Genomic DNA, 18075 nt, shown 5'->3' with positions numbered 1-18075 from the left:
ATCCCCTGTTGCAGCTGCATCCCACTGTCGTTGTGGAGCAGTTTGCTTTCTGTTTCCCTTCACAGTGCCGAGTCCTTGGCACTGCCATGGATCACCTCGTGGCCACTAATCACTTCCAGTCGCCTGGAAAACAAACAGGCAGCGAAGAGGAAAATCCCAAAGCTGGGAACAGGGCTTGTTGTAGTGCTCTGCTGGCCCTGGATCCAGCCCCTCACAGACCCCTGTGCATGGATCTATTAGTGCACTCACAGATCCCTTCTGCACACCTGTGCAAATGGATCTGCTTGTGCACATGTGGATCCATCCATGTACACATGGGTCTGTCCAGGCAAACATGGATCTGTCTGTCCATGCATGTGTGGACCCATCCATGCACTCGGATCTCATGTGTCTATGCTCATGTGGATCCATCCATGCACAGGGCTTTGTCCATGTTTGTGTCCATGACCATGTCCATGTCTGTGCAGATCTATCATGCACATGTATGCAGACATCTGCCCATGCACATCCCTACAAATGCATTTGATTTGCACGTGTGGATCCATCTGTGCAGATGGATCTGTCCATACACATATAAACTGACCAATGCTCATGGATCTGTCCATGCACACTCTTGCTGATGCTTCCATCCCTGCACATTCTGACAGGTGTCTGTCAAATGTGCACCCATGTGTGTATATGTGTGTGTGTGCCCAGGGATGAGCAAGCACACCCACATGCAAGGCCCAGAGCTCTGTGTGTGTGTGTGCACACTCATGGACATGTTCTGAGTGTGTCCATGCACACCCAGGGGAGTTGTGTGTGTGTTCACATGGACACCAGTGCCCAGGGGTGACCATACACATACAGGGGCGTGTGTGCACACGTGCACATTCCAGGGGGTCCCTGGTGTGCATAGCTCTGTGTGTGTGTGCGCCCAGAAGAGAGCACACACGTGTGCCAGGCTCAGGGCTGTGTGTGCCCATGGCTACCAGAGCCTGGGGGGACCACGGACATCCAGGGGAGGTGTCTGTCCCTGGCGTGTGACATCTATGCAGACATGTGTGTGTGTGTCCAGGCGTAAGCACACGTGTGTGTGTGTGTGTGATAATGGGGGCTCAGGCACACGGTGCCCCGGCCCGAGCGCTGCTGAGCCGATCCGAGTCCAGTAAAGCCGAGCGGTTCCGGTCGGATCCGAGCGGTTCCAACCCGACCCGAGCGGTTCCGATCTGACCCGAGAGGTTCCAACCCGACCCGAGCAGTTCCGATCTGACCTGAGAGGCTCCAGCTGACCCGAGAGGTTCCAGCCCGACCCGGGTGGTTCCGATTGGACCCGAGCGGTTCCGAGCGGAGCCGAGCGGTGCACATGGGACCCTCGGTGCCGCCCGGTGCCGGCCCGGCCCGGGCCCCGCGGGGCCTGGCCGCCCGCCAGCGCTTTCTCATAAACCACATGCTGCCGCGGCGCTATAAAGGGGAGCGCGGCCGCGGCGGCGGCTCAGCCCGGCCCCGCTCGGCCCCGCCGCTGCTGCCGTCTCGCCCGCTCCGCCCGGCCCCGGTCCCACGGCAGCCCCCATGCCCCGCCTCGGAGCCAAGGTACGGCGGCCCCTCCCGCTACCCACGGCCGCGGAGACCCCCCTCAACCCGGCGCCCGCCGTCACCTGCGCGGGGTCCCCGCGGGAGCGGCAGCCCCGCTTGTCCCCGTGCCCTCGTGGTGGGTCCCCTCCTCCGGGGGTCCCGGCTCCCGGCGGGGGATGCTCCAGCCCCGCCTCGGTTGGCGGTGCCGGCCCCGGACCCGCGCGGTGAAGCCGCGGCTCCAGCCCCGGTTCCTGGCTCCAGCCCCGTCACGATTGCCGGACACGGCGTGGGGAGGCCCCGGCTGCAGCCCCGGCCGGTCCCCGGCCCCGGCCCCGGCCCCGGCGGGGGGATGCTGCAGCCCCGGATCCATTCCCGGACCTGCGCGTTGAGGCTCCAACCCCGTCCCGGTTCCCGATTCCCGGCCCCGTTCCCGGCTCCAGCCCCGTCCCCAGCCCCGTTCCCGGCTCCAGCCCCGGCCCCAGCCCGTTCCCGGCGGGGCGAGGCTCCGTTCAGCCGTGGCCACATCTCGGCGGTGGCCCGGGCGGCATCTTGGAGTTTCACAAGAGGGGAGGATTCCTGGACATCATCCAAAGGAAATTCCCCCCCACCCATCACCCAGGCACCCTCTCCCTGCCGGTGCCCCCGGAGACGGGGGCGCACACCCACCCAGGGTCCTCTCCGCCCCCACCTCGGGAGTCTTGGCTCCGGGGCAAGCCCCGTTTCTCACCGGGGTCCCGCCACGGATCGGGGCCTCCCCGCTTCTTTGCAGGGGGATTGGGAGGGAAATTTGGGATGAGGCCAGAGCTGCTGCATGGAAAGAGCCCGGCGGGTGCAGCTGGGGGGGTCTGGAGGGTGGGAAGAGGATTTTTGGGGATGGGTGGGTCAGTGTGTCAGATGGGCTCTGGAGAGCCAGGGCGGAGCAGGAGATTTGCAGGAGAGGCAGAGAAATGGTGTGGGAGAGGGGAGAGGGGCTGGATCGGGAATGTGAAGGTGGCCAAGAGCCACATCCAGGCTTGTGTCACCGGCTTTGGGAAATTCCCTGCTGACCTGGTGCTCCTAAAAATAGCAGGATGGGGATAGGCACGGGGTTGGAGGACCACAGTGGGATTATCCTGCTGGACCGTGGCCAAGCCCCGGCTGCCACAGAGGTGGTCACGCTGGGGGGAGGTGGAGAGGGGCAGGGGGCTTGGCGTGTGTGTGGGTTATCCCTGCTTCAAATTTTTCCCGTGTCGTGCTCAGGTGTGCCTGCTCCGCTGCTCCCTGCTGTCGTCCCTCCTCCTCCTCCTGCTCCGCATCCATGAGACGGAGCAGAACAGCTACTGCCAGCAGATCATCACAGAGAGACACCTGGCCGAGCTGGAGGAGCTGGTGAGTGGGGCTGTGCGGTGGGCTGGGGGCTCATTTGGGGCCAGACGGGCACAAATCAGCTTTTGTTTAATGGTGAAGTAAGGAAATGGGGTGACTTTCGGCTCCCCTAGAGAAGCGATGGTACCCAGCAGCTGAGCATCCACGGGCACAAGGGACAAGTGAGCACCGGGGGTGACAGATGTTGTGCCTTTACCAAGGGTGCCCATGGAAAAGCGGCGACAGGAGGAACGAGAGCAAACGGAAGCAGGAGCGGGGCCGGGAAGGGGACAGGAGTGGGGCTGGTCGGGTGCAGGGGCGCTGGGGAAGCAGCGGAGGGGCCGCGCTGCGGGCTGCGGTGCTCTCCGGGCGGCTGCGCAGGGGTTAAGCGGAGGAATCCGGCTGCATTCCTGAGTCCAGCTGCTTGCCTGGAAGCTGGGCTGGCAACGGGGCTGTGGGTGGGTGGCAGGCAGCGAGGGGGGCCCGGCCGGGCGATGGAGCCGGCCGGGCTGGGCGATGGGGCCGTCATCCCATGTGGCAGCTCTGGGTGCTGGCAGCCGCCCCGCAGCACGGCCACCCCTGGCCCCAGCGGATACAGCTGCCGGGGCCGTATCTCTGTCTCCGTGGCCCTTGGCTCACCTCCGAGCGGGGAATCACGCGGATGTTCAGGGGAGAAGCGAGAATCGGGGGCACGCAGGGATTTGCAGGGTTGTCGCAGATTAAATTCTGCCTGCAGCAAGAGGGGTGTGCGGGCGAGAGACGGGAACGGCGCCTCCGAGCCCCGAGCCTCGCTGCGAGCTCGGAAACCGCCGTGTCCGGGCTCGCTTCACCTCTTCCTCTTTAACCACCGAGCTGCGGGGCAGGAGCCGCTGGGCGAGCTCGGCTTCCTCTGCCCGAGCCCCCTCTGCACACCCGGAGCCTTTGCTCCCCGCCCAGGGATTAAAATTGGGTCCGCGGCTGTGGGAGAAAGGGGATGGAGCAGGTTTGAATGGAAGATGTGGTTTTCCTGCTGGGGATTGTAGCCCTCGCTGATGGAGGAGCTGGCCTTCGCTCCAGCGCCTGCAGGATAATGGAGCAATTGTTTCCGGGACGGCGTCCCAGGCTAGCAGGAGATTTGCCGGCCGGCAATTCTGCCAGCCCTCGTCCTCCCAGCCTGGGATGCCAGCCCGGAGGGAGAGCGTTTGGTTAGGGTGGGTTTTTAGTCCCGTTGGAAAGGGTCGTGGCAGGGCGGCCGGCAGCGCTGCGTGTGGGACCCCGGCGCTGTGTGATCCCGGAGAATGTGTGACCCTGGTGACACGGCCACCTCCTGCACGGCAGGATGCTCTTTTGCAGCCTGGATTTAGAGGAGAGAGTGGTGTGGGGGAGACACGAGGAGAATTAAGCAGGGCTGGGCTCTGCTGTGGCGCTGGCAGGAAGAGGAGGAGGAGGAGGAGGAGGAAGAGAGGCGGGGTGGGAGCAGGCAGGGAAAGACAAGAGAAGGTCTGTGGTTCGGGGAGTACAACATCCTGATGGGAGCAGGAATCCTGAGCTTACTCCTGCAGCTGCAGGAGGAGTGTCCTGTCCCTTTGTGAGGAGGAGGAGTGTGGGATGGGATGAAGCAGAAATGGGAACAAAATCCTCCTGTGGATTTGAGGGTCTCAGGCACTCCTTTGTGCCCAGAGCACAGCATATCTGGGGTTGCTCAGCCCCAGCACTGTTCCTGGGGATGTGGGGTGACATCCTGCTTTGTCCTTCCAGGCTGACACCCAGATGCAGCACCCGGGCAGGGTCTCCTTCAAGTTCATTGACAAGATGCAGTTGGTGAGTGGGTGTCCTGCTGGGGACAGTAGGGGACAGGAAGCAGGGCTGGCTGGTTCATGGTGGGAGGTCCCCTGCTCCCCAGTCTTGTCTCCCTGTGCAGGAGACTGCTCAGGAGGGACCCATCCTGCTTGGCCATGTGGCTTCCTGGTCCCAGTCTGGGCATCCTGTGGGATTGCAGAAAGGCATTTTGTGCCTCTGTGCTTGTTTCCCCCAGGCAGAGTGGGATGCCCATCCAGTAACCCCTGTCATTTTGGGTGGGTGTGTATCCTTGCAGAATGACTCCATCTGCTATGTGAAAGCTGCCTTTCCCCTGATGGGCAAGATCCTGGAGCGAACAGAGTTCAAGGAGAACTCGTCCAACGCCCGGAAGATGCAGACGGTGCGCAGGATGTACAACCGCATCGACGAGAGCGTGGAGCCCTGCATCAGGGAGGAGGATGATGAGGAGAGAACGGTACAGTGTCCCCAGCCTCGTGGGGGTTTGGGCCTGGGTCCTCATCCTGGGCTGAAATGGGATGTCCAGAGCATCCTGGGGTGGGTGTGTGGGCAGGGCTGTGGAGCAGAGCAGAGGCGGGGGGTGCATGGACATGGAGCCACGAGGAGCCAGCAAATCCTGCCTTGGGAGCACTGGGGTGGTGGCACTGGGTCTGCCATGAAGCTGATGCTGAGCCTGGCGCTTCCTCCAGCTCTCACAGATGTGCTTCAAGGAGTTCACCACCTCCCCCTACGAGATGCTGGTGTTGGTGAAGGATTTCTTCCAGGACATCAAGCGTCTGCTGCAGAACCAGGAGACTTTTGAGAAGGATTGCAGCCACGTCTACCGCAGGGCCTGCCCAGGACCCAGGAAGGCTGGATCCTCACCAGGTGAGGTGCCAAGGCTTGGCCTCTGCCCAGTAAACCTGTGCCAGTCTGGGGGGCTTGGGCTCACCTGCATGGAGCACCTTAAGAGTCGTGTCTGTGAGTGTGGCACGTGTCCACCTTGGTCTCTTTCCCTGTGTCAGCGAGCTCTGCATCAGTGTCAGGGGAGAAGGGGCTGGCTGCCATTTGAAGATGGGATTTGGGCTAAGTCCTGCTGGAAGCAAGGCAAGGGAGAGGTGCTGAGGGGGACCAAGGAGGAATCGGGCTCGGCTCTGTCTCAAAGCCCCAATGCTGGGTGGAGCATAACACGGAGAAATGGAGGGACTGCTGTGCCACCAACGCGCTGCATGACCTTGGCTGTGTCACTTCAGCTGCCTCGTGCCTCAGTTTCCCCTGGCCAAGCCTTCAGGGACGGTGTTGCTGCCGGGCTGGAAGAGCCCTGTGTTGCCGTCTGTGCTTCCAGGAGCGCCCGTGCTGTGCTTGCATGGAGGAGATGTCTGGCTTCATCCTGGTGTCACAGCTGTGCCATGTCCTTGTGCCCTGGGGGACGTTAAACGTGGCTGGCTGGCTCCTGCAAGTTGTGAATAACCTGCTGCCATCAGCTCAGGGGACCCGGTGCCTCGGGTTTGCTTCATCCCACCTCCTGCTTGTCACCCTCATGCTGCCCTGCCTGCTCCTGCCTGTTCCCTGCCTCGCCCTCGCTCTCCCATTTTTTGAGGGGCTGTCTGACCCGCTGGCCCAGGGCTGCGGGGAGGGATGGGGACAGTGCCCCTGACCTCAGATCTGCTGTCTGTGCCCCTCTTGGAGGCTGGTGACCCCACGGCTGTCTCTTCTCTCTCCTTCTTTCAGGTGTGGGGACAGATCCTGACTGCAATTGCCTGTCCCCTGCCCTCCCTTCTGCCACCCAGCCCTCCCTCTCTGCTGCCACTGGCAGGGACACGGCACCCGCTAGCACCCAGGTCCCCTCCAGCCTCCTCCATGCCACCCTCGCTGACTTAGAGGCCCCATCTCAGCCCCCCAGTAGCACGGACGGGGGCTCAGGGACCGAGGAGGTCCTGGGTGCCATGGTAGGTGACACAGCGCTGGTGTTGGCCCCTGGGATGAAGCAGACAGCTCCAGCCAGCAGTGCCGAAGCCCTCCAAGATGCGGCCGGGACGCTGAGCCTGGCACCGGGTGACATCCCCGTCCTCCGTGGGGATGGAGAGCTGGTGGAGTGGGGCACCGGCCACCTGCCGCAGGACGCAGGCCAGCAGTGGGGAGGCTCCATCCTCCCGGATCAGCTCGGCGGGCTCGGGACCACCCCTCCGGCAGCATCGCCCGGCGCTGGCAGAGGCAGGATCCGCCCCGCGGCAGCGGCCGAGCCCGTGACACAGCTGCGCTTCTCCAGGATGGCCCCCGAGCTGCCAGCCCCGGGCAGCCCCCGCCACGGGGCCAGGGCGTGGGGCTGGGGGCTCAGCCGGCTGCGGGGCCCCGAGCACGGCGGCGGGGCCGGGCCGAGCTTTGACTCTGGCTTTGTTCTGGGCGCAGAGCAGCGCAGGAAGGAGCCGCCCGCCCGGGAGGGCCGACAGGAGCCCCTCATCTACATTACGGTGGCCAGCGTGGTGGCCGTCCTGCTGGCCACGGGAGGGCTGCTCTTCTACAAGTATAAATCTAGGGTAAGACCTCCCCTTGGTCTCCTCCCTGGGCACCAAGGTTCTCTCCTGCCTCAGTTTCCCCACCCGTTTCTTGGCCAGTGTGGGTTGAGCCCCATTTTCCCCGTAATTTTGAGGCTGGGGAACAATTGGTGGTGCTGAGTGTGATGGGAGGATGTTATCTGGGGGATTTGCAGCTGCTGCTGCAGCCTCCTCCCCTTCCCCATGGCTCATCTCCCAGTTTCCCTCCCTCCACACAGGTCCTGGAGCGGCCGCTGGAAGATGGAGGCTGTGACCCCGAGGAGCCAGAGAGGAGGTGGGTGTGACAGCATCCTGAGTGGGGGGGCTTTGGGGACCCGCACCCTGGGGATCCCTGCTCTAAACCCCCCATCTTTCTGTCATAGGGCGCTGCAGGGAGCAAGGGAGTGTTCAGAGCTGGAGACTCAGGATCTCTGAGGTGATCAGGGGCTCGGTGGGACCTTGAAGGGCTCCGGTCCAAGCTGTGAGGACACCATTGTGTCCCTGGACTGTCCCCATTGGTGCTGACCTTGGCCATGGGCGGGGAAATTCTGGGTGGGAAGACAGGGACAGGAGCAGGTCTGCGCCCCGGCGCTGCCAGCATGTGGTTTCGCAGCTCGTTAATCCATTACTGGCACTCTCTTAATATACATAGTATTTTTTCCTGTGGTTTTCGTGTGTTTCTCCCCTCGCTGCCCTCCCTGGCAGAGCCTCAGCCCCTGCTCATCTCTCTCCTCCTTTTCCCAGGGCCCCAGGCAGGATGTGAAGCTGCTCGGGGGATGGATCCGGGTGGAAGGAGGGTTGGCATGGGCCAGCCTTGCCGCGATCCCACCGTGATGCTGACACTCCCTCTTCCCTTGCCCCGTGCCGGTGGCCAGAGACGGCAAAAAACTCCCTGGCAGGGACAAAAGGATGGGGGGATGTGCCCTGAGTGGCACCCCCGGGCTCCGGGAAGTGAAGGGACCATGACTGCAGGCTGTGCTGGGACAGCAGTGGCTGCTGTGGCGCTGCAGTGCTGAGCAGGACCATGGAGATGCTGGATATGGGATGATGGATGTGATCCCACTCGGACACGGCTGGATGAAGACGGAGGGGATCGGCTCCCCAAATCCTCTGGCTCTTCTCCCACCCCAGCAGACTGGGTTTGGAGCAGCACCCATCGCCCCCTTCACCCTGCCTTTCCTGAGGCTTCAACTGGAGCATCCTGAATTCCGGGGGGCCAGTCCTGAGACACCCAGCCCTGACTTGCAACTCAAACCCTCACACTGTGAATATTTAAAGCCAACCTGTGCCCATGTCCCTGCATGGGGCTGGGTTTGGGGTGACCCTTGGCACCGTCCCAGTCCCTCCCCATCCTCCTGTTGATAGGGCTTATTTTTTTTTTTTTTTAATAGAGTGGATGGAAGTCTTTATCCTGCACAAGTGTTGTGGGGGGTCCTCGCTGCGAGCTGGCCTCGCTGGGATTCCATTTCTTTGGTGACTGCGCTTTGGAGAAGGGAATGGGGCTGGGAAGGATGGGATCCACTTGGGTGTAAGAGCTGGAACTGCCCCTGCTGGGCACCCTGAGCCTTCCTGCACAGCCCCACTCGTGGGCTTTGGGAAGAGCCTGGTTTGGGACTCACCAGCCCTGGAGATGCCCCCTGGCTCCCTCCAGCCCCAGATGAAGCGTGGCCCGCGCTGCTCTGGGAGTTTCAAGTATTATTTTTATATGAAGGATGAAAATATGGACAAACCCAACTTTTATGTTTTTAAAGAAAGCATTGCTATTAATTTGGGGTTTATATATATATGTGTATGTATGTGTATGTATTTATGACTGGCAGAAGGAGGGGGTTCCCAGGCGAGGGACTGGTGTAAATCAGGATGAAAGCCCTGATGCAGCAGGAAGTCTGGGGCCAAACTCCTGGTGGTGTAAGTCACAAGTTTACACTGTGGAGGAGCTGCTCCTCGGGGAGAAAACTTGCCTTTACCCATGTTGGATTTATTTTGCCTTTTTTGTTGTTGTTGTTGAGTTGGGGTTTTTTTGTTGGTTTTGGGGTGGGTGTTTTTTTTTTATACAATGAAATCCTGAAATATTTTATACAAAGGCATTTAAAAGTCTATTTAAAGAAAATAATGGAAATCAACTTGTATATTTAATATTATTAATAAACAGAGAAGTGTAGCTTGGTGTAAGTCTGGGATGCAAGGGGGGATTGGAGCGTGTGACTCCCCTGTCCCAGCCCTGGGGTGCCTGAGGAGGTGACTGGGGGCTGATTCCTGGTAGTGTTCCCCTGACCTGCTTCCCTGTGGATGCTCGTGGGTTCATGGCCACTGGAATGAGGGCAGAGGGATGGATACATCCTCCCTTCCTGCCCCCAGCTCCTGCCAGCATGGCTGAGAGCTCCAGGCACCGGCTCTGATGCTGGGGCCCCCCAAAATCTGTGTGAACGGTTGGGAAGCAGATGTTTAAAGCAAACACACTTGAGGCAAAATTTCCTGAAGCACTTTGCTTAGAGTGACTGCACTGGAAGAGGCATTTCCTTCCCCCCTGCTGCTCCCCCTGCTCCTCTTCCTGCTTTCCAGGAGCAGGGGAGCCCCCATCCCACTCCCCCTGCACAGATCCAGCATCTCCAGTGGGATGCCAGGAGGCTCCCACACCATCCTGGGTCCCTACCAGCCCGTGGGGTGTGCAGGGTGAGCATCCCCATCGCCCATCCAAAGGGGTGGCAAGGGCAGGAGGGGATCTGGGGGCGTTTTGTGGGTGCCAGGGCTGAGCCTTGTTTGCTGACAAACAGGATTCCTCGAGGGGAGCTGACTCAGCCCAGCTCTTCCTCCCCAGCAGCAGCCGGGGGTTTCCCAGGTCCACATCCCCTTCCCAGGGAAGTGGGACCTATATATATCCTGCTGGATCCGTGCCACCATCATTATGGTCAGATTTGGGGGGTATTTGAGGCCGGAGGCTGCTCTTAGGGGCGGGCACCATGCCCAGGTTTGGGTGCTGAGGGCAGCGAGTCTCTGCCCTGTTCCAGGATGCTCCAGGCAGCTCCACAGCTGCACAGGAGAGGCTGACTGGAGCTGAATGATGGCAGCCTGAAGCTGTGGCAGGGCTGGGGGGCAGAGGGGAGAGCAGCCCAGGCTGCTGGGGGGACGTGAGCAGTGCCAGCACCCACCCCCTCTGTATTCACACCCCACAGTCCCTCATCCCTGACTATTTCTGGCTGCTCTGTGCACCCAAAAAGCACCTGGAAAATGCAGGAAGGAAGCTGAACTCGGTGTGCTTGCCCTCAGGTCCGGGTCAGGAGGGTCCTTCTGCTCCTCATGTTCCCAGTGTGGCCTTTTCCCCACTCTGTTACTGGCCCGTGTGGGAGCAGGGATGTGATCCCTGCCCCGGGCAGCCTCCACCCCCAGCCTCGGCAATTTGGAGGGGTAAACCTGCTCTCAGCCCCCCACTCAGGAATCCCACAGCTGGGAAGGACACAGAGCTACATCTCTGACCCTCAGCATTTATAGGGAGGTAGAAAAGAACCCCCACCCAGAGACTGAGGGGGGCACGGAGGGTGGTGGCACCCAGGGGTCCCTCCTGGGGTCCCAAATGGGTGTTTGTACTGCAAAAAGCTGCTTTCATGAGAGGAGAACAGGGGATTTGGGGGAAAGGCTGGGTGATGGGAGGGGAAACCATCAGCAACAGGCTCTCGAGACCTGAAGCCACACTATGGTCACCAATGCCCCCCCGGGGGTCCTGGGTGTCCCCACACCCCTGGTGCTTGTGGCATTGACAGAGCTGGGACATCTCGGTCTCATCCTGCTGTCCCAAAACCTCCCAAGCACTCGGAGACCCCCCCAGATGTCCTGAGACCCCTCTGGAGAGCCCCCAGAGAGCTCTGCCCAGCCTGGGAACGCTCCCCAGCGCCGCCGCGGGCACCGCAGAGCTGCTGACGGGGCAGAAGCGGCGGAAAGGACCCGGGCCGCGGTTCCCGGGGCACGGCCGCTCCGGGACAGGGTTTTGGCCGAGGAACTGCTGCAGGATTTAGGTGACCAGAGGACGTTTTGTGGGCAGACAAAGTGATTTTGGTTACAAACCGTTATCTGCACTTTTCCCTGGGGTTTTAACCCACACGCCGATGTTTGCCCAGTTTGTATTTTAAGGGAGGCGGGAAAGGGAGCAGGGCTCAGACCCCTCCCAGTTGCCTGGGGGGCTTTTGGGGATGGGGTCGGGGTGGCCCGGGATCAGAGCCCCTCCCCGCCTCTCTGCCTGTCCTGGAATGGTCCCTAGAGCCCGTGCGGGGACTGTGGAGCCGGGGACCGCGGTCCGTGACCCTGCCTGGAATGCAGGAGCCAGCAGACCCCAGCGCAGAGGGTGAGGAGGAGGAAGAGTGGGGGAGGAAGGTCTGGCCAGGCTCAGCACCCCCAAAAAGTGCCGAGCACCCCCACGCTGGGCTGCGGAAGGGGGCGGGTGGCTCCGCTCGGCTCGTTAATGGGTAATGAGGGCCGGGAGGGCACTGCCCTGACCCCGCGCTCCCGGCACGGCCGAGCCGGCCCGGAGCCCGGAGCTGGCACCCACCGGGGTCAGACACCGCCGGGACCGGACACCGCGGGACGGGGCACACACCTGGGGATGGACACACACCTGGGGATGGACACCCGCACCCCTGGGACCGGACACACACCTGGGGATGGACACCCGCACCCCTGGGACCGGAGACCCTCCGGGGCTGAACATTCATGTGGGGCTGGACAAACACCTGGGGATGGACACACACCCAGGTGGGTCAGACACACACCCGGGGCTGAACACCGCTCTGGGACCCGTCAGGAGCTGGACACACCCCCAGGGCTGGATACCCACACATCAAACTATTTTCCTGATTAGTCTTGTTTTTTCTCCTGATTTATTTCTTATTTTTTTATCCTGAAAACCCTCATTCTTTAGTTCCAGCTTTTATTTCTCAATTAATCAGTCAATTACTTTATTTCATTTATGTAACTTATTTAGTTTCTATATTTATTTAGAAAAATTTTTCATAAATATATTTAATTTATGGATTAAATATATATAGTTAATCTACTTACATAAATTTATGCACATTATATATATGCATAAATTAATACAAAATAAATTATATTATATATAAAATTATTATATAAGTTTTATTAATATATATACATTTTATAGTTTTGTAAATGTATATATCTAATTTACTTATTTTGTACGTTTATATATAATTAATAAAACTTTATTTTACAAGATTATATATTTTACGGGATTTATTTTACACGATTATATATTATCAATATTGAATGTATATGGTTGCTATTTTATGTGTAAAATTAATCTTTATCATTACTTCATTTAGTCTAAGTAATTAGTTTTAATATTTACATAGTAAATAGTGGTTGCATAGTATTTACATAGTAATAGCATTTAATATTTTACATAGTGCATATGCATAAATTTATATATACATTTATATAGCTTATATAATTATTGTGTTTAATTGGGATTTGGCAGGCGCTGTTTCCTGGCCACGCCCCCTTTTGGCCACGCCCCCTCTGCGCCCTCCCGTCCTTGTCCGCCAGGGGGCGCCCCGCCCCCCGCCCGCTCCCCCCGGCGGCGCCGAGCGGCCTCAGCTGCCCGTCGGGTGCGCGGTGACGTCACGGCGCGGTGACGTCACGAGGCCCCGCCCCTGGCGCGGCGGCCGCAGACCCGCCGCAGCCTCCGCGCCGGCGGCACCGCATTGAGCGTGAGGGAGCGGCGGGGCCGAACCGGGCCGGGCCCAGCGAAACCCGCCCGGGCTGCTCCCCCCTGCCCGCCCCGCCGTAACCTGCCCTCTTTCGTTCCGCCGGCGGCCGCGGCCCGCCCCGCCTTCCCCGCCGGATCACGATGTCGGTGCCGGAGCCCGCCGGCGGCGAGGAGAAGCAGGCCAAGGAGGTGGAGGACGCCGAGAAATATTCCTTCATGGCCACCGTCACCAAGGCACCCAAGAAGGTAGCGGGGCCGGCGGGGGCCGGCTCGGTGCGGGGGATCCGATCCCGGTTCGGGGGAGCAGCCCCCGGTTGTGGCGGGGGAGGCAGCCTGGTTAGAGGGGGAGCAGCCCCCGGTTATGGGGGAGCAGCCCGGTTAGAGGGGGAGCAGCCCGGTTATGGGGGAGCAGCCCGGTTAGAGGGGGAGCAGCCCGGTTAGGGGGGGCACAGCCCGGTTAGAGGGGGAGCAGCCCTCGGTGGGGGGGAATAGCCCGGTTAGAGGGGGTACAGCCCGGTTAGGGGGGGAGACAGCCCGGTTAATGGGGGGATGCAGCCCGGTTTAGGGGGGAGCAGCCCGGTTATGGGGGAGCAGCCCGGTTATGGGGGGGGATGCAGCCCGGTTATGGGGGGCACAGCCCGGTTAATGGGGGGATGCAGCCCGGTTAATGGGGGGATGCAGCCCGGTTAATGGGGGGCACAGCCCGGTTATGGGGGATGCAGCCCGGTTAGGGGGGGGAGCAGCCCGGTTAATGGGGGGCACAGCCCGGTTAATGGGGGGCAGCAGCCCGGTTATGGGGGCAGCAGCCCGGTTATGGGGGCAGCAGCCCGGTTATGGGGGCAGCAGCCCGGTTAGGGGGGGCACAGCCGGTTAGGGAGGGCACAGCCCGGTTTAGGGGGGAGCAGCCCGGTTTAGGGGGGAGCAGCCCGGTTAATGGGGGGATGCAGCCCTCGGTGGGGGGATGCAGCCCGGTTAGGGAGGGCACAGCCCGGTTTAGGGGGGAGCAGCCCGGTTATGGCGGGATGCAGCCCGGTTAGGGAGGGCACAGCCCGGTTTAGGGGGGAGCAGCCCGGTTAGGGGGGACACAGCCCGGTTATGGGGGGCAGCCCTCTGTTGCGGGGCAGGAGCCCTCTGCTGCAGGGTCACAGCCTCTGGTGGGGCGGAGGGAGAAGCCTCCCGGCTGTGGGGCGAACAGCCCGTGGGTCTGGGGGCGACGGTAGCCCCCGGTCGGGCGGATCGGCCCCGGTTGGGGTGGGGGATTCAGCCTCCTGTTCGGGGCGGGGAGCAGCCCTCGGTTGTGGACTGGGGGCACCGTGACCTGGCTGTGGGAAGAGCAGCCCCACAGGTGGGGTTTGTGCTGGGAAAGCTGGAATGGATCCAGTTTGGTAACTGGGAAGCGAGGCTTGTCCCCGTTCAGTTTGGTACTGGCGAGGTGGCTGATCCTGTCTGGGGGTGGCAGGTATGAACCAGGGGGCTGCTGGCCCAGTTTGGGGTGGGAGGGAAGGGTTTGGGTACTGGGGTGAGAGGGGTCTGTACTGGAGTACAACCCTGGCCCGCATGGGGGTGAGGGGAGGACCAGGAACTGCAGAGCAGGTTCTGGGGGGCTGGGGCTAGGCCAGGTCCAGCTCTGGGGGCAGAGCAGGAGCCTTGGGATAGGCATGCAGGGGGACAGGGTGACCTCGGGAAGGGGACAGGCAGGATGGGACTTGTGTGGTGGGGGCCAAAGCAGGGGGGGCCTGCTTTATGGGAAGAGCCAGAAGCAGCAGCAGCCTGGAATCCAGCTGTGGGTCACTCAGAAGAATGGCTGAGAGACTTCAGGGTGGTGAGTTTTTTAGGGATGAGGGTTCTGTTGGGAGCACATTTGGGCTCAGGATGAGGCTGCCAAGTCATCTCTTCATCCCTGAAGGCCTCACAGGAGCTCTGAGATCTCCCAGTGGGGTGCTCAAGTGGCACTGGAGGTGGGTGAGCACTGGTGTTGCCACTGCAGCAGGGTGCAGGACCCCAGTGACCTGGGGAGCTGGCCCTGTGCTCCAGGCTCAGGAGTGAAGTTTCTGTCCTGTCAGGGAGGCAGGTCCATGTTCCAAGCACTGCACAGGTCTGTGCAGCTGAACACTGTGTTCCCCTTGGGGCTGCAGCTGCCTGGAAGCCGTGGATGCAAAGGCAGGGCAGTCACAGAGGATGGGAGCATCCTCATTCTCTGGGGGAATCTCTCCTGCCTGCTCTGGCCACGGGTGGGACTGGGGAGCATCTCACCCTGGGGGAAGGTCAGCTGGATTTGAGGTGTCTTCTCTCCCAGGGAGCAGGGGTTGGAGACCAGGCCCTGTTTATCTGGGCTGTGGACATAGCCTGGAGGAAGGAGCAGAGGAATGTGGGGCTGGGATCTGCCTCTTGCAGCAGTGGCTCAGCACAGCTCCAACTCAGGGATTGTTTTTACCTTTTCATAATCATCTCTGTCAGAGTGAGCAACATGAGGCTGCAGCTGACTGCTCCAAGGGGACTGCAAATCCCAGAGCATCCCATGGCACCAAAATACCTGTGGTAAAAAGGAATCCATCAGGCATCCTCAGAGGCAAGTTAGCCAGCCTCTCAGGGGGATGAGATGTATCCCCAAAATTTTCTGCTGCAGACATGGCTGGTTGTGCAGCATGAGGAGCCTTGGTTGGACTCAGTGGCTGCTGCAGCTTTTCGTGGCTGGGTGAGGATATTGAAGGTGCCCAGAGCGACACACGACATTTGACATGATAACATCAGAGATGGGGAGCGTGCTGAGCTGAGCTCAGGGAACAAATTGCTCCGGGCTCCTGTTTTCCTTGCCTGGCTAGTTCCTGCAGATAGTGCTGGGGAATGGCAGAGGCCTTGGCAGGAGGATGAAAGACCAAGGAAGGGAGAATTGCTCTCCTGAGATAAGCTGTTGAGTGCCCGCAGCTCTGATGTCTCAGAACAGGATTGCAATTAAACCATTAAAACGCCCTTCTGATTCCCTGCAAGTCGAAGTGACTTTTGTGCCAGCTGCCTGGAGCTCCTGGCATGGCCAGAGGCCAGCAGAGATGGTGGAGAGAGATGATTTACCAGCATGGAGGTGGGCAGGATCATGCTGTGCTGCTGAAGCACGTCCCTCCTGAGTTTTTGGGCTCCTTGAACTTTGCTGATGCAGTTTGTGTGAGGAGTTTGGAGATGGGGGGTGGGAATGGGCCACACTCAGTGCATCTCTCTCTGTCAATGGCTTTTCAGAGGAGCCTTAGCTTGTGCTGGAGCTTGGGGAAGGTGCCAGTGTGAGCCCACCAGCATTGAGCCCAGGAACATCTTGGGTGCAACTGGGAGTATGTTTGCACTGTGGGTGCTGTGGAGAGGTTGGTGTCTCCTTGTTAGGGTCACCTGGAGCTGGGAGTCAGCCCCAGCATTGCTGTTTCCTCTTGTCAGGGACTTGTTTAAGGTGAAAAAGTGAAACAAGTAGGAGGTAAGAGATTAAATATGATCAACTTCAGGCTGAAGTAGGAGCTGACTCAGTGAAGGTGAAAGGAGGAATGGGGATGTTTTCCCCCAAGAGCTGGGATTACCTGGCTCTGCCAGAGCTCCCTTTTCACTGCAGTTTGTGGGGATTTGTCTGTCAGCATCATGACCCCAATTTGGTCTGAGCAAGGTGGTTCTTTGGCCAGGAGTGGTTTGCAGGCAGAGGTGAGCAAAGCTGAGTTTTGCACCTTCTCCAGCCACTGCTGTGGTGCTGCTGGGGAATATTGGGAGTGTGAGGCTGCTGGCTTCCCCAGGTTTCTCCATGGATGTGGAGATGATGATGGCAGAGCTCAAGGGCAGGTTGTGCTCCTCCAGATCCTTGTGTGCCATCACTGCTGTGTCTGGGCATCTGCTCTGCTGCCTCCCTGGAGACTGCAGGTGCCCTTGGCAGCAGTTGCTTTCCCAATCCACGTCAGCCGGTTGGCGGAGCCTTAAACTCCCAGCGAGCCAGGCTGGGGGTGCCCTGGAGTGGGAAGGACACAGTGAGCACACAGTGCTTGCAGCAGGGCAGGGGGCTCGGCACGTGCTGTCCCTGTCTGTCACCTCACCCTGCTGCGTCCTTGTCCCGCTGGCATCGCCGTCTGCTGGGCTCCTCCACACCTGGGTGCTGCAAACAGATGGACACTGCAGACAGATCTTTCTCCTGCAGCATTGCTGGGCTCTGAGATGGGCTGAAGGTGCTGGTGTGGCTGTGGGAGGTGAGTGGGGTGGGTTCTGTGCCCGTGGAGCCCGTGTGCTGTTGGGTGCTGCTGTGCCTGCGGTGTGTCTGTGGCAGGGAATGCTAATGCACAGCGCCGCAGCTCTGCGGTGGCAGCCGGCCGGGCTGGCTGCTGTGGGGGCGGCAGAGATGGAGCAGGGAAGAGCTGGGGAGAGGGAGATGGAGCCTGTGGAGAGCTGCTGGCCCCTGGGGAGGGGTGGGTGTCCTGTCCAGAGCATGGTTCCCTCTGTTCTGTCTGCAGTGGCCTGCGGAGCGCTGACCTTGCTGCAGCCGGCTGCATCCCTGCCCATTCCCAGAGACCTGTTCCTGCCCCACTTTGCTCTGTCGTGACTTATCCCATGTCCCTGCAGCTCTGCCAGGCCAGGTGATAATAAACTACCTTCCCCTTTGGGCTGTCAGGGGGACAAGACTGTCCTTGTTAGTCCTGACAGAGCTCCTGCAGTCATTCATTTTTCCTGTCCCTTTAATTTAATTCCTTAGAGTGGCTGCTCATAAATCCTGTGTGCCTTTGTGAGCCTATCTGGGGCCATGGCTACCACTCCTGTCCTGCTGTTCTGCAGGCACTCTGCACCTGATCTCCTCGTTCCTTTGCCCAGATCTTCACTTCTTTGCTTCCTTGCTTTGTCATGGCAGTTTTTCCTTCCATAATGAGGTGCCTGGGCTGGGATGTGTTGAACAGCTCATCCTCCTCTGTATGGATGTCCTGATTTGAGTCTGGGTGTGCAGGAAAACCCTACTAAGTGGGGAAAAAAAGCACAGAGGTGTTTGGAGTGGAGATGAATTATGATGAATTATCAGCCCTTTAACACTCCTGGTGCTGTGTTAAATGACAGAATTCTAATTTTTTTTCTGAGTTGCTCTTGGGACCTTCCTGTTGTTTTGGTTTTTGGAGGGTCACCAGATGTCCAGAGGGGAGGCTT

At 60.0% G+C, this 18075-nt stretch overlaps 2 protein-coding genes across 4 annotated transcripts in view; both read left to right on the top strand.

Annotated features, from left to right (window-relative positions):
• The first annotated feature begins 1464 nt into the window (after positions 1 to 1464).
• CSF1 (colony stimulating factor 1) lies at positions 1465 to 9369 on the top strand. 2 transcript variants are annotated; one of them, XM_056511515.1, is made up of 9 exons: positions 1465 to 1572; positions 2794 to 2922; positions 4636 to 4698; positions 4973 to 5152; positions 5385 to 5562; positions 7084 to 7211; positions 7448 to 7503; positions 7592 to 7644; positions 7953 to 9369. In XM_056511515.1, the coding sequence occupies exons 1-8, from the start codon at positions 1552 to 1554 to the stop codon at positions 7641 to 7643; spliced, it is 807 nt and encodes a 268-aa protein (XP_056367490.1). In that variant the 5' UTR covers positions 1465 to 1551; the 3' UTR covers position 7644; positions 7953 to 9369. The 2 variants fall into 2 exon arrangements, with proteins under 2 accessions (XP_056367490.1, XP_056367489.1); XM_056511514.1 differs by having other exon boundaries at positions 1466 to 1572; positions 6406 to 7211.
• Positions 9370 to 12851: 3482 nt separating this feature from the next.
• The window catches only part of AHCYL1 (adenosylhomocysteinase like 1), a 28149-nt gene continuing 22925 nt past the window's right edge, over positions 12852 to 18075 (top strand). Inside the window, exon 1 of one of the 2 annotated variants that reach the window (XM_056511251.1) lies at positions 12852 to 13173. In XM_056511251.1, the coding sequence (XP_056367226.1) occupies positions 13069 to 13173 (105 nt within the window). In that variant the 5' untranslated portion in view covers positions 12852 to 13068. The remainder of the gene's footprint in view (positions 13174 to 18075) is intronic. The other variant, XM_056511252.1, reaches the window with a different exon arrangement.

The sequence above is a fragment of the Oenanthe melanoleuca genome, chromosome 26 (assembly GCF_029582105.1).
Source record: "Oenanthe melanoleuca isolate GR-GAL-2019-014 chromosome 26, OMel1.0, whole genome shotgun sequence".
Taxonomy (NCBI): domain Eukaryota; kingdom Metazoa; phylum Chordata; class Aves; order Passeriformes; family Muscicapidae; genus Oenanthe; species Oenanthe melanoleuca.
This window is presented reverse-complemented; position numbering and strand designations above follow the sequence as displayed.